Source organism: Argopecten irradians, chromosome 2 (genome assembly GCF_041381155.1).
Source record: "Argopecten irradians isolate NY chromosome 2, Ai_NY, whole genome shotgun sequence".
Taxonomy (NCBI): domain Eukaryota; kingdom Metazoa; phylum Mollusca; class Bivalvia; order Pectinida; family Pectinidae; genus Argopecten; species Argopecten irradians.
In genome coordinates, this window is record NC_091135.1 from 15,702,615 (window position 1) to 15,718,318 (window position 15,704).

Here is a 15,704-nt window from a genome sequence, read left to right on the forward strand (position 1 = left end):
TAGATAAAAACACTTTATTTATCATCCATTTTTAAGTTGAGTGATATTAAGAACTTTCATTGGATTCTATCATGATATACCTAAGATGGTTGCATCTTACGGTCACATGAGCTACAACATGGAGCAGACCCCTCAATTTTGAAAAAAACCCCAACAGAATTCTACCTGTTGCATGGTCGTAAAAGGCGACAAATTTTAGGACCTTATCTTTTCTTTCTTCCTAACTGACTTTTTTCTTCCTAACATTTCCCTTGACACCACCTCACCTCACCTATGGCTTTCGGTTGAGCGCTTGCCGTTGTGAGAAAGTCTCTGGGTTCTGTCCCCTGGCCGAGACACACCAAACAGTAGTTTCTGCTCCTGCGAAGCGCTCCGCATTGAGGGAGTGAGACGACTGGTTCGCCCCTTATCAGTGTCTTCTGCATCACGCTTCAGTGATATATCACTATAAAAAGGGCATACATAATTCCCGCAGTTTTTCGCTGTAAACAGATCTGATCTTTTTTAATCTCACAAAGACTCAGTGAAGACTGATGGTGGCTGTGGTGGAATCAGCTTGCAGTCTCTCTGATGGTTCTATTGAAGGATATAGTTGATTATGGTATCGATATTTGCACGTGACATACTCAATCTATCGAAACATAAAGTTGAGTAGTCTTTCCTTGAAATCAACGGGGTGCACATTATCAATTCACCACTGACTGTATATATAACAGATGTAATACGTGGACAAGTTATCATGATTAAGACGTCAAACCACGTTTTGGTAGCAACTCATTGGTGAGAGAAAATGGTGAAAAAATGGACGATGCTTGGTTTCTAAAATGCAAGCCATAATTGTCAGTAATTGATATCTGCCTACGGTGTCAACAATAAATACTGTATTTATAAGTAGTGTCAAAGTCTTCCTCCACACTTACTAATATACACGGCGTCTGAAGCCACTGAGAGCGATAATCTATACTAATAAAACATTGGTAAAAAGAACTGTCTATGTTTGTACCGACATTTGAGCATTAAGTTGCCTTCTTGGGGGATTGATGGTCATATAATTCTCCCAGGATTGTAGACAAATTGAACAACGCGCGTTACAAGAAGTTATGACGTCACAATTGCAATCTGTATAAGGTTATAATGTTAAGAGTTTAAAACACCGAGATGATATTCTAAATATCGACTTCTATGTTACCATGCTTAAGCCAATGAGACGAGTGGAGACGAGTGGGTAATTCGATCATAATGGTATTACGAAATATGTAATAACGATTAACACTGTACAATGCTTTCATTAATGAACGTCATGAATACTCGCATCATAAATAATTAATAATAAGTTATACTTAATGATAAATTCTTTGTGGGGGATAGTAACTTGTACCGATGTGATTTGTTTTCATAAATACTACCATCATACTCTGTCCCAGGTTTACACTATCGCTTAATACAATGTTTACTTATAACTGGTAAACGTTTGTTCACTAGTGGAAAATTTTGTGAATAATTATTAAAACCTCAACAAATGCGGACTATGATCATATGTTAAACTAAATGATTTCGAGCAAGCGTTTCAGTTGTCTTGCACACACGGATACACTCACTGAACACTGTATTATTCTATCAGTTACATAAGAGTCTTGAGTGTATTTCAGGCAGGACATTTATTAACATTGAGAAATTCTTCTTGTATTATTTAATTGCATAATAGTTTGTATTCTCCATCTTTAAAAAGATGAGCCTCTTATCAAATTCTGTTCTAATCTTATGTTTGACAGTCTTTATCCTGTATTTGTTTTGTGAAAGTGGAGACAAATACACTCAATACTTGTACCACAGTGTGTAGGAGAAGACTTATGAAAGGCAATTGTTCTGTCAAGTTATCTTTGTGAATAAAATTGTTTGAAAAGGTAAAATAGTGTATGTTCAAAGGGGGTGTAGAGAGATATATTAAACAGAAACATAAAACATGAGGAGACAGTATTGTCCCATGTTGTTTACAAATTTGCATATTCTTAGAATTTCCTCAATCGTAAGAAATTAAAGTATGATATATTTTTAAGAAAGACAGACATTTTGATTTTGATAAAGATAAGGGAGGTTAATACATTAAGTTGTCTTTTGAAAATGATATTTATGATACGTTACTGTTAGTGATACCCAATTAAAGCAAGTTTCATTGATCCCCCCTTCTTCTTCTGTCTATATTTGTCCTTATGTCCATCCATTGTATCAGTTGTCATTCTGACACTACATGTACATTGTTAGTTTGTTCAATCCTGTCTGTCTACAGTTTTCAGTGTCTGTCTTTCTGTCTATCCATGTTTCTGTTTTGTTAACACTTCCTGTCCATCCAATGTGTGTGTATGTTTCAATACATGTTGTGTACATTGTAGCTTTTTTTGTTTATCTTTCTCTGGTTTTCATTTTTTGTATTGTTACCTACCATTAATTTGTGTCTTAAAATGTCCTTCTTGTATGTTTCCAAAATGTATTTTGGTATATGTGTGCGCATACTTGTCTTCCATTTAAGAGTGATGTGTTTATATATCCACGTATGTACATATGTATAAAATGAGTATCTATATTTTGACAAGAATAATGTTAGTTGGTGTGTGATTGCATGTATGTTAATGACGGTAGGTGTGAGAATAGGCAAGATGTTAACATTTTGTGTGTTATTGATAATTAAGAATAAAAATAAATTGAACGGGTTGTATGTAAAGGCGTGCGAGTGTGTGGCTGGGTATGTGTATGTGTATTTATTTTGCATGTATGTGTATTCTATATCTGTACGATCTTAATATATGTAAAACAACACTTTTGAAAAATAAAACAATTACAAAAAAGTTTCATTTGTATTTTTCAGTTCCACAATATCTATTTCAACCTCTAACACGCGTTAGCATAAAGCATGTAAGTAGTTAGCTAAAAAATAGCCTTCTTTGTTCGTCGTCTTTTCGTTAATTATTATAATCATTAGCCTCCGAGGTATCAAATTTGTTGATGCTTTAGTGATGATTTCTTAGTTTTTCACACCTTTTTGCTCACACGTCGTGAGACATTAATAAAAGAGGAAACACGAAATAAGAACGATGTTCATTATGTTGTAAAAACTCAAACATTAGTTGTCATATTTTTTAGATGCGTTGGTCATACATGGAATGTTGATCTAGCATATATAATATAGTGCGCTATTTTTTCATATTGATCAATTTGCAGAACATTTTTAAATCCTAAGTTGAATTCTCCCACTGACGTAAACTGAGTCATTTTGTGATCTCTTGAACTCTAATGAAGCATTAGTACACCAGAGCCGAAATGCCTATGTAAATACTGGAATTCATCATACATTGATTTAGTGTTAATATTTTTAATGCAATGTATAATTCCAACAGGAGGGAATACAAATGTTCTTATTTAATGACCAATACCGCTGATAAAAATACATTTCAAAGTATTCAGAGCTTTATCAGCGAGTGACTACATTCACTCGATATTTCAGGTAATTCGATAGACATAGAATCATAAAGACTGGAAGGTTGCCAACAATATGAAATATTTAAATACGACAAGAATCCAGATGTGATAATTTAGGCTACATTATTTCTTTGCATTAATCCTTAATGGTTGCTGATTTTTTACGATTATATAACTTATATAAGACTTGTTATATTATTCGGGGGCGAGTCTTTAAGTATTAATGCAGCCTTTTTCATTCCATTTGAGTTTCGCCTGAGCTATCTCCTTGTGACTTCGTTCGATCCACAAACATGAACTAGGAAATCTGTAGACGTCACCTTCTGTCTGACTAAGATAACCATGACGTCAGTTGAGGACCGGGTCAAGGGAGATAACACTGACATTTCTTTGCTAATGACTACACAAGAAGACATTTCCTCTAGACAAAAAGAGTTGGATCTCAAACGAAAATAAGAAAGACTGATTACATATTGACTTGCTATCGTATGTTTAATGCCATTTTATGTATCATGTCTCTTTTCATACCGTCATATGTACACAGTAATATAGTAGCAATGCATGCTCTTTCTCGCCTTTCTTATAGCTTTCTTTGACAGGACTGAAGATACATGAATACTTATATAACTCTTATATAGCCCCGTGCTTGTTAAAATACCGTTGTCTTAATCATATTACCACCTATTTCAAATTGATTTTGTGTTTTCCTATACAAAGGTTTCGGATACCCTCAAATGTTTTGATCTCGTATAGACTTGGTTTACTTTATTTCAATCTTTATACTAATCTCCGCAGACTGAATGTTTTCTTATATTCTGTATTTGCATATTACAGAGTTATCTGCCCTTGCGGGTAGGTATTGATTGTGACGTAATGTGTTTTCGAGCGTAACGTCATATGTTTCGGAGAAAACGACGTGAATTGCGCTCACAAAAATATGAAGTAACAATTAATACCTAACCGCAAGGGAGCTAACTCTGTAATATGGCGGAATAACATCATACACAGTGTATGGATATTTTTGTTCATTCTTATTTAACATGTTTAAGTTTCAAGACGCTAGTAGAGCTCTCTAATGGCTTTACTTCCCATCGCCAATAAATCGTCTGGTTGATATGAATTATCGCTTTCCTGTTTTGAAATATAAAAATAATTTTAAACGCCTTTGATATATGTCAAATAGTTTGGTTGACCTGGAATTGGCATTACTTTGGCACGTCAAATTGGATATATTTGTTTTTCATTATAACAAAAACGGAAGTAGAACAAGACACGGATATCGGACTGAAATCCGGATATTTGTACCATTTAGCATTCACTTTAAATACTGTTCACTATGTGCCCTCTATACGTTCATAGGAAAACTACCATTGTGATTTGAAGCAGAAATTCTTAAAAAAGTATTCAATTAATAGACTTCTTTACATTGTCAAAATCAAAACTTGAAATGAATTTGATGTTACCTGGCTATACATAAATGCGTTCTTTTTTAATATTAATCAACACAATACCAATGATTAATTAATGTTTTTTATTGATAATTAGGAAAATTCATGCTAGAAACTGCAGTTTTACACATCCAAAGGTTATCAATAAACGATATGAATCCTCAATTAATTAAAAAAAAGATAGATAAAAAAATAAATATCAAAGAAAATTTTTCGTAATGTAAATATTATTATTTTTTTCAATTGCAATGAAATCCATTATTTGTGATATTCGATTAAATACAAAAATAAAACTTAAAATCAAAATTTTTGACTTAAGGAGACAATGATTTCACTGAGAATTTTACTATATAATGAGGAATAAGGATAAAACAACAGTCACATAATCATAATCCATTTAAATATGTACACTGCTTACAATTTAAATCAAATATTTACACAAAATTGATTTGCATTTCAAATATTCCAGTCATTCTCCGAATACTACTTGCATTAATAAAAAAGCTTAAAAATACAACATTATTGTTTAAGCAAAGGAGTAACTTTAGAACGAGAACAGTTTCGTTGTCAGTGTGTAGTAGTCCGTCTTTGCATATTACAGAGTTAGCTCTCTTGCGTGTAGGTTTTGATTGTTACGTCATTATTTTGTGCACGCAATTCACGTCTTTTTCTCCGAAAAGTATGACGTTACGCTCGCACACAAATGACGTCACAAGCGATACCTACCCGCAAGGGCAGAAAATTCTGTAATATGTAAATACAGAATAGTAAAAATATGCTAATCCTCTTTAACATTATATCTAAAAATATAGAAAATGACAAGGACGAAGACCCTTAATAGTTTTAAGGCTTTAACATTTCATTGACTTAGTACACTGGAGATTTAAAACCATGGATTTGTTTACAGTCAAAATCACGAGATATATATACAAATGTATTGTTTATTTTTCGTCATGATTAATTATGACATAAACATATCACTACGATAATGATTGATTGTAACAATGCAACACAAAGGAATGTATGAATGATAAATCTAAAACAAACTCAACAACATGCCATGGTATGATTAGCTATGGGTACAACTATCATAGCTATGGGTACAACTACCATTTTCACATGGAGCTTTTCAGAATGTTGATTTGAACCATACATGACGTCATAATGATTATGACGCCATAACATAGTCTAATAAAACTATATAAGATGGCAACATATATATATTTCAACTACGAACATAAAGCATCTCGGAGAACCTTCTACATTATGGATTGTATCTATTCATTGATTTGATATTTATAAATAGTTTGTCCAGTGAGAAAGAAAACGACATTTAAATTTATTGAAATAAAATAAGCGCAAACTGGTTGAAATAAAAAGCACTTTTATATGATTTCTTAATTACTTACAGAAACAAGTGAATTAATTTCTAGGTATATAACGATACAATGTGAGATGTATGAATAATGATGAATGTTCACGATACGCACGGAGCTAACTCAGCGTCCTGTTTTCCAAAAAGCTGTTGTTCTTGTTTTCTACACTTTGTTGTCATAGATGAACTTGTTGTCATAATAAAACTCATCACCATCCGAAGACACGAACAGAGTCTCGATTTCTGCGCGCACTTTGGCAAAAGACGGTCTCTTCTTTGCAGAGTCATTCCAACATTTCTTCATCATGCCATACATTCTGTGGGAAAACATTTTTGAATTATTCGAGCCATTTACCATTTTCAACAACTTATCCATTATTACCATTGTGTGGCCCTGACATATTCCCGAATAATGAACATACATGTATAACTTCCTTCGACACGTGCAGTTGGCCAATGAACCAGGAGACTGTATATCTGTGACACATATCGACTACACACGAAAAACATTACAACATAGTGACTTAAATACATTCACAGGGAAAAATCAACGACATTATCATTGTAAATCTGTTGAACTTGTAACCAATTTGGTCCCGGCCCTCTGGCCCCTAAGGGTCAGCCAGGACCAATTTGTATATGCTATCAAAATGTTATCTCGGGCTTATATGACCAAGTTTTACTTATTTCCTATGGGAATTGAACAAATAGTGCTCAAAAATATGTTTTCCCTATATAAACTATAGTAAATTTGACCCCATCGTCAGGAAAAAATCTGAGACCCAAGGGCAATCAAATCTACAAGTTTTGAAATCGGTCTAACCTTCTAAATACGGAGAGTATTTGATTCTACCACATCTGCGAATGCAGAAGTCCATCAAAATTTCAAAATTGTTATTAGGTTATTAATTTGTTTTATTTTAAATATTAAGTACATCCCTGATTCAACTCCAATGATTGTTTTCTGATTTTGCAGCTTCAGCTGCAATGGTAATAACGCGAAATATGCATAAATTATGAAACTGGAAATTTTGACAATTTTGGCCATTTTTTGCTTTTTGTTTTTTTCTCCTTAAGATGTATTGGAAGTGTACACATATTCTCAGTAAATATTACGTTTGTTTTAGGATGCGCTCTATAGTTTCATAGACAAAAACTTAGCAAAAAATGGCCAAACTTGTCAAAATCCCCACATTTTCATAACATATGCATATTATGGATTGCTACCATGGCAACTTCAGTTGCAAAATTAGAAAACAGTCCTATAGTTGAATATGGGATTTACTAAATATTTGAAATACAACAAATTTATCAATAAATAAAAGTTTTGAAAATTTGATGGATTTGGGGGCCAAAAAGGGCCCAAACAATACATAGTCCTTTTAGTTAATGCTATTTCCTAATGGCCCCTTCCACTGTCCTCTGGGATGCGAGTCATATGATTTATGATTTTGATTGGCCTTATGCCTTAGAAGATTTGTACAAAATTTCATTGAATTTTCTAGAGCAGTTTTGGAGGAGAAGTCTTAAATATAAAATGTTATGGACACATGACAGACGACGGACGACGACGGACAAAAGGTGTTTAAAATTTCGTCTCCTATGACCATAAAAATCCTGACCCTTTCCTATATGAAAAACATATCACAATATATCCACGTTATGTTCCCGTTAGCAAACTGTAAACGACACCGGCACTGGGTTTCCAGGAATCATATTATATGATGATGGCGTCATTACTGAATTGAATAGATGGGAGATCCTTTCAAAATTAAAAACAAGTAAATGTCTTACATTACAGTGATATCGGCCATTGCTGTGTAGAATAAAAAAACCTGACATTTATGATCATTTGACGTCCTTAACACGTCCGTATTAGCAGTTTTAAAGGCGATAAATTCTTCACGTTGGGATTCCATAAACCAACAAAACACGTCTATCTATGACGTTATCATACCGCTATAAATATAAGATTGACTGCATACATTCCTCAATCTCGTTTGTGCCTTCAGACGTAAAAGACCAGCAAACTAGAGCAATGAGCGACGAAGCTTCATCCGAATTCTTATTCCGAGCTGTTATGAAGGGACATTATAAAGCCGTGAAGATCCTTGTAGACGGGGGAGCTGATGTTAATGCCACTGACAAGAATGGAAACTCTCTTCTGTTGAAAGCAGTTTATGAATTACAGACATCTTCCAAAAAGATGATTGACACAACGTCATCAAGATACAAAATTGTCAGGTATTTAATACAACATGGTGCAGACTTTTACAATTTTGGAAAAGCAGGAACAAGTGCAATAGAAACTGTTTACATAGCTAAACACGCCTTTAATGTTGATGATTGCACCAAGGGGGCTTAGTCCGAAATCTGAACACTGGTAAGAGTGTCCTGGTTATACATGGCCAACAGGAGGAAGTAACTGGACAAACGAGGTTTAGCAGGCATCAGTGTGTGTATGACAAGAGAAAGAGACCGAAACGTATGAGTTTGAAAAAAGTGACATTCTTTGCTGCTTCAAACAGTAACCGTACCGTGATAGTCACGTATAACAGACACAGCACAACAGAAATAAGACGTCTGTACTAGCAGATGTGAAGTGATGCACATGTTATGGAAAGGACAAAATCAATGGTGTTGTTTATATATAAATGCGAATAATTATATAAACGTAAGTTTTGACCTGCTATGTTCAGTGTTTATATTTTGCTTAAGTTTAAGTGATGTTGATTAAATATTGTGATGCACACAATTCATTTTATGCTGCTTTCTTATAATATCATGTACATATAGCTGATACATGTATTTATCTGATGAAAATATAAATACTTTTTAAAAACTTTATTGTTGTGGTATATATTTTCTCCAAATACGAAATTATAAAACGGTGAGCTTGTGGCATTAAAGATGGTATTTGTCCGCAAATCCTTTCAAGTATCAGTTGGGCAAAGTGTATAACGGAATCAATGTTCTTTTAATTTCTGAAACACCAGATATATAAAAATAAATGAGAACAAATTACTTGTGATCGGCGTATTCCGGTTTGCTCGGTCTCTCGCCTTTCCTCAGCTGTGATAGTAAACTTGCAGCCCGTATATCAGGGAAAGGAATGTCACCTGTAATAGCAGAATTTGATGGTGTTAATATACAGGATTTTACATGAGTGTTTAGTAAGTTCAGTTATTTGATATGCCATGAGCCTTTAAGCTCGTGGCATGATACTCAAATTATTTCATAAATTTAATAAACATATAACGTAGTAACGAGTGTAAGATTTTATTTATCACATGACTAGTATTAGTGTATACAGAGGACAAACTTTCAATTTCCTTTCTATTTAAGACAGAAAAACTAAATTCGGCTTAAACGGAAATTCCTTCCGTAAGACATCAGGAATGTTGAAATTCTAAAATTAAAATGAATGTTGGGGAGGGGAATACACGTGTTACACGATTTATTAACTAGCCATAAATTACACATTAGTGGGGGGAATAGATGTGGTATAAACCAATATAGAATTATGCTTATCTACTAATTATGTAGTGTTTATGTTTATAATTTTGTGTCCACGTTTTTGTCGGAGACGGTTTAAATTATGTAAGGTTTGCTTATAGTCAATGCCATTTGCATTTCTTCATTTTTAAGTTAATATCACAATAATGAGAACGCTTGCAAAAATGAATAAATAAATAAAATGTATACATCTATACAAGAAAAACAAGAAAAATGATGTTCTGAGGGGATGTTTCTTACCTAAAGAAAAGATTTCCCACATCACAATTCCGTAAGACCACACGTCCGACTTTTCCGTTGCGTCTCGAGTGGAGCTGGCTTCTATGCATTCAGGTGGTAACCATTTCACAGGAATTTTCTCCTTTAAGTGTACAGAAAATACGTATATGTTCTGTTTGGTGATTCTAATCAATTTTCCAAGCTCACTTTCTAGTATTCATTATTTCGAAATAAATTTCTCATTAATTTATTTCATAAAATTGGTGTAAACATCATCAATACTCCAGGGTTTACTATCACTAACGTTATATCAACCCCTGAACTATCTCATAATAAAACTGGAGGCAACAGAAGACACAGGTAATTTGATCTTTTGATGTACATCAAAGGAATTGTATGAAGGTACACTGTGGTTGACAGTGTTGCTTTGAAATTGTTAGTCGCTCTCTATCTGTAATCTTCAAAGAAAATATCTGTGCAAGCGCAAGCCTGTGATTGGTCAGTTTTTTGTCTGGGATGTGGTATGTACATCGCTTACATTCTCAAATAAATACCATTAATAATTATATTTTTGAAAATATTACTCATGTAGGGTTTGGTTTGGTATGATTAGTTTAACGTCCTATTAACAGCCAGGGTCATTTAAGGACGTGCAAGGTTTGTTGGTGGATGAAAGCCGGAGTACCCGGAGAAAAACCACCAACCAGCGGTCAGTACCTGGCAACTGCCCCACATGGGATTCGAACTCGTGACCCAGAGGTGGAGGGCATGTGGTAATATGTCGGTACATCTTAACCACTCGGCCATCGCGGCCCCTAACTCATGTAAAGTCATTTTAACATGGTAGATTTTTAACATGACGGTGGTTTTATTCTGTAAACATACTTATTATGGTGTAATCAAATAAGTGTTAAATGATTTTGAACAGGTCTACGCAGGAGGAATCTCGGCATTCTCAATAAATGCTATAATTACGACACACAGAAGACTTAAACTAAAAAAGTATGGTGTTAAAATATAACAATCTGTGTTAATTTACAGCATATAAACATTAATCTCTATCAAACTTGAAATCGTGTATTTCAAATGAATAATCAATAATGAAGTATACTTAAATGCACAATAATGCTTACCGCTTTAGCGCCTTCATCTTCCTCGTTCGGAACTGGTCCGAACCCAGAAATTTTCACATCAAAGAGAAAAGTAAGTAGAATGTTTCTTGCTGCCAATCGACGATGCACGATCTAAAATAGGAATAAAGCAACACACTTATAACAATTAAAACTTTTTTATGTCTATTTCCGTTTCAAGTCTATACCTTAAAGGAAAACCAAATAAAAACATCGTAATGGCACAGTAAAAGTTCTCATTAATTAACAATATATTATTTTCTATGAAGAATCTTTTAGGTAGCTATTGTATATAAAATAACATTCACAAAGAGAGGAAACGGTGCAATTAACCTTTTTATTGGCCAGGTATTCCATGCCCTTAGCAGTGTCGAAGGTGAATTTAAACAGGCGTTCGTGCAATTGTTCGTCCACATGGTCCTTATGTTTCGTCAAGTAGTCTTTTAATGTGCCATTTTCACAGTATTCAAGAACCATGAATGGACCCACTGTAATACGAGAAAGTGTTTGATGGAGGATTACCAAAACAGAAAGCAATGCAGCTTCTAAATCATCAGCAAATGGGGTAGACGTTGAATCCAATGAGGTCAGGATGTAATATGTGAGACTGTGAGGCAGGAAGATATTGTCAAACTTTGTAAACATTACAGGAAATATAGTTACATTCGGTATTGATAAAGTGGGGAATAGGGATATTACATCAGTGGTATATGTATACACATACGGATATGTACGTATTGGAAAGGGAGCGACCATTATTCTTAAAATATTTCATATTTTCCATTTTCGTGTTTTGAATATTAAATTTTACATAAACTCATACTATCGTAATTTGTATGCTACAAATAAAATACTCTTTAGCGGGTCAATAAACATATCATGATCTCTGGAAGGCTAAAAGCTCAATTGAATACGCACGATCATTGCGTGACTGCCGTGTACATGTATATTGCACCTGTGTCACAGCGTGTTCTGTGTGACCTGGGTAACGGGAAGGATTATACGGTTAACGTTATAGTTTGTTTCATTGTACATCGTTTGATTAATATTATGAGATCAGAGAATTACAATGTGTTATATAACATATGAATAAAACAGACGCAAAATACACTATGTAGAAAATATGATTAATGGTCACTCCCCTTCCAATACGTATCTCTACACGTATACCGCTTATTGTAAGTATCCCTACATGTATCTTTTGTATTCAAAAAGTTATCGTTTATCCAGAAGGATATGATCACAGATGCATGATAGCACTGAACAGGTATATTTTTATATATGTAACGAATGACAAATGTATATTTTTTTCTGTAGCAACATGCGGCGAGAGACGTACTTGCGATGTCATCGTTTATCCAGAAGGATATGATCACAGATGCATGATAGCACTGGACAGGTATATTTTTATATATGTAACGAATGACAAATGTATATTTTTTTTCTGTAGCAACATGCGGCGAGAGACGTACTTGCGATGTCATCGACAGCCCCAATAAACTTGAGAACATTGGGATGGTTACCAACTTCAGTTCCATAGAAATTGATTTTGGCCCGCATTAATGTAAGATCCTTTTCGGTGTAATTTGCTACAAAGGAACGAACAAATCTAGGTATAATTTGTATATATGTTTATAATTATTATGTCCATATTCAAGTCCGCTTATTCGAGATTCGAAACATGTAAATATCAACTTGCCACTCAAAAATTGTTTGTAAAAAAGGTTCAGTATAACAAAGGCACTATATGGTTATACATGTCAATCATGAGCACAGATACATAGTTGCATATAAAGGGAAGAAAACACTTCAACAGTACTAGTTGTTTTTTTTACTAAAACAAGTGAAGATGATGAGAAAATCAAACACACAATCCAAGCCAACGTTTGTTAAACAAAATTGTAACATTATTTATCGTTCAAAACATTTGCTGTAGTGCCTTCATATTTTACGCTACCAGTTTCATGAAAATACCTTTCAATGTTTTCAAAACCACGGTATCAGCATCTGAACTGTGACTAGAAAACATCTTCCCCTTGTATATAGTAGCAAATCGTCCGGTCTTCACTTGCTCCTCCAGGGAGATATCCTTTCGTGAGAGAACCCATGGCTGCTTAGCGAGATCCACTTCACCATAGTATATCATGTCCTCATCGAATGACCGTGAATACGTTTTGTTCTGTTTTATACAGTAATCGTTCTTTGTTAAAGAGTTCCAATAAAGAAAACACACTGGTGGCTAGTAGTGGTTATGCACGTGCAAGTTACATATAATGATATGGACGAAAACGTCTGAAGAACTTATAAAGCAAATATATTCTAGACATTTTATGAGTGAGTTAGGAATTGATGTATCAGGGCAAAGATATAGTTCTCGCTTAATCCAAGATTATAATGCTATAACATATATAGATATAAATTATAATAGCTATGTAATGACAAAGAGTCTTCAACTTTATTATTTTTACATGCGAATCAATGAAAATCTATTCAGAATAAATGTCCCATTACATTCAGGTGGTATTTGATTTAGTTGACATTTAGTGAACGTTAGATTTAGTTGACCTGTATATTGTCTCGACTCACTGAATGTCTGTGACAGAAGCAATTTGTACCATACCTGAACACCCCTGGTTGGAAAGCCTGCTGTCTTCTCCCTCATGTAAGGCTCGTTAGAGAAGCTGATATTGGGAGCTGGTGCTCCTTCTCGTCTGCTCCGCATCCGCTTCAACATCACCTCTATCTTGCCAGTCCTCCACAACAGTACGATACCAATCACAATCACGATCAGCAGCAGAACCCCTGGAAAATATGTAGGTCTTTTATAGAGTGTAGTAGAGGAAGAAACATTTCAATGACGTGTGCCTCGATTGTTAAAACAACTCCAGTTTGAAAGGACAGAACAGCTTGCTAAGACCATGAATGCGTTTTATGCCATCAATCAGAGGCTTCTTTATATATGTTCATATTGTCACACCATTCTTAGTTGTTCAATAATAATCCAGCAGACTGAAGCTTCCCTAAACACGAATCTAATTAACCTACCATGTGCATAATGGTTTCAATGACCGCTTTCCATACCAAAACGTTTCCTGATTTTCTAATTATCAACTAGATTTCGGTAACTGGATAACTTGGAATAAAGTATATGTTAAAAATGGAAAACCAGTCAGTTCACACTAGTGATACTGAAAACAGAAAACGATAAAAAGGCATCGACGGAGGTTCTCTACATGTACCTACAATGTATGTATTCTGAGATTTCCTTGTCCATGCGATGAGAATCTACGCTTTAAAAGTTGTGAGAATGGATACGTAGTTCGGCCGATATTTTTTTATAAATATAATTTGTATTGCAACTATCAAAGAAACAGTAATCTGCTTTCAATTTCCCTTAGATATCTGCAAAATTGACCTGTTCATCATCTCAGATAGGCATATGTATTCACGATTATTTTCACAGACAAATATGTATATATTTTGTTCCAGGTAAGAAAAATAAAGATTTTAAAGAAACTATTAATAATGATATTTATAAAATGGAAATTTGGTTTGTAAAAAAATCATTCTGCAGTCATAATTGTCTTTGAATATCCTGAACTGTTGATAGCAAACTTTGCATGTTGACATGTCTATTTAGAATGGTGACGAGGCGCTTTACATGGATAACAGTGATACGATGACCTTGACTGTCCTTTACAAAGGTCATTAAGCAAATAGTGTACTTACCGATCACAATACCAGCAATGGTCCCAGCTGATAATCCCTCATCTGGTGGCTCTAGATTCATGGAAATCATTTGTAACAATTTTTTTTTCAATTTTTGTGATAAGATTTTTATTCAAAATATTTAAGAAAGCGACTTGAAATGAACTATTCATCCATCAGTGTGAACATTCAATCATGTCTTGAATGACGATACTCAAACAGGTTGACGGTGTCAATATGGTATCACAGATCGACTGAAGCCCAAAACCATCATCTTGCAATATCATAGATTCGATCAAGTTTTAATTTTGCGTGTTTATCAGAAACGCCAATAACGAATATGTTTACAAAAAAAACCCCAAAAAACATGACGTTTCCCCATACAAAAAGAGATAAAATTACAATTATAAAAACAATCTCGTCCTGAGGTTTGAAATTATAACTTTGCTTTCAGGACATAATACTAAAAGATCAGTGATATATAAATGTTCTCAGCAACAATTCTTTTTTCTAAATATTTTTTTTAATATTTGAAGTCATTTTCATTTTCACAGACAATACAGACAAAGACAATTAATTCAACATCATCAATACAAAAACAAAAGTATTACATTTGTATCAATTTTACATGACATTCACATTTATACTTTTACACACCTCAATGTACACACACACACACACACACACACACACACTCCACACATATACTAAAGAGTTTACTTATATTATTACATACATTCAAAGGTTTCCATACATCCACATTCGTTCAGACATACATGTATGACATTTAGAAGAGGCGGAAAAGATAGGTTAGACAGGAAATAGTTGTATAGG

The 15,704-nt window shown here is 34.0% G+C and overlaps 1 protein-coding gene across 1 annotated transcript in view; it reads right to left on the reverse strand.

Moving 5' to 3' along the window:
* Window positions 1–4,990: 4,990 nt before the first annotated feature.
* Window positions 4,991–15,704, reverse strand: part of LOC138314587 (uncharacterized) — a 34,348-nt gene continuing 23,634 nt past the window's right edge. Inside the window, exons 14-22 of the mRNA XM_069254995.1 lie at window positions 14,892–14,942; window positions 13,783–13,964; window positions 13,137–13,341; window positions 12,635–12,751; window positions 11,496–11,650; window positions 11,166–11,276; window positions 10,054–10,174; window positions 9,323–9,416; window positions 4,991–6,614 (exon numbers count right to left, since the gene is read on the reverse strand). Of these exons, the coding sequence (XP_069111096.1) occupies window positions 6,461–6,614; window positions 9,323–9,416; window positions 10,054–10,174; window positions 11,166–11,276; window positions 11,496–11,650; window positions 12,635–12,751; window positions 13,137–13,341; window positions 13,783–13,964; window positions 14,892–14,942 (1,190 nt within the window). The 3' untranslated portion in view covers window positions 4,991–6,460. The remainder of the gene's footprint in view (window positions 6,615–9,322; window positions 9,417–10,053; window positions 10,175–11,165; window positions 11,277–11,495; window positions 11,651–12,634; window positions 12,752–13,136; window positions 13,342–13,782; window positions 13,965–14,891; window positions 14,943–15,704) is intronic.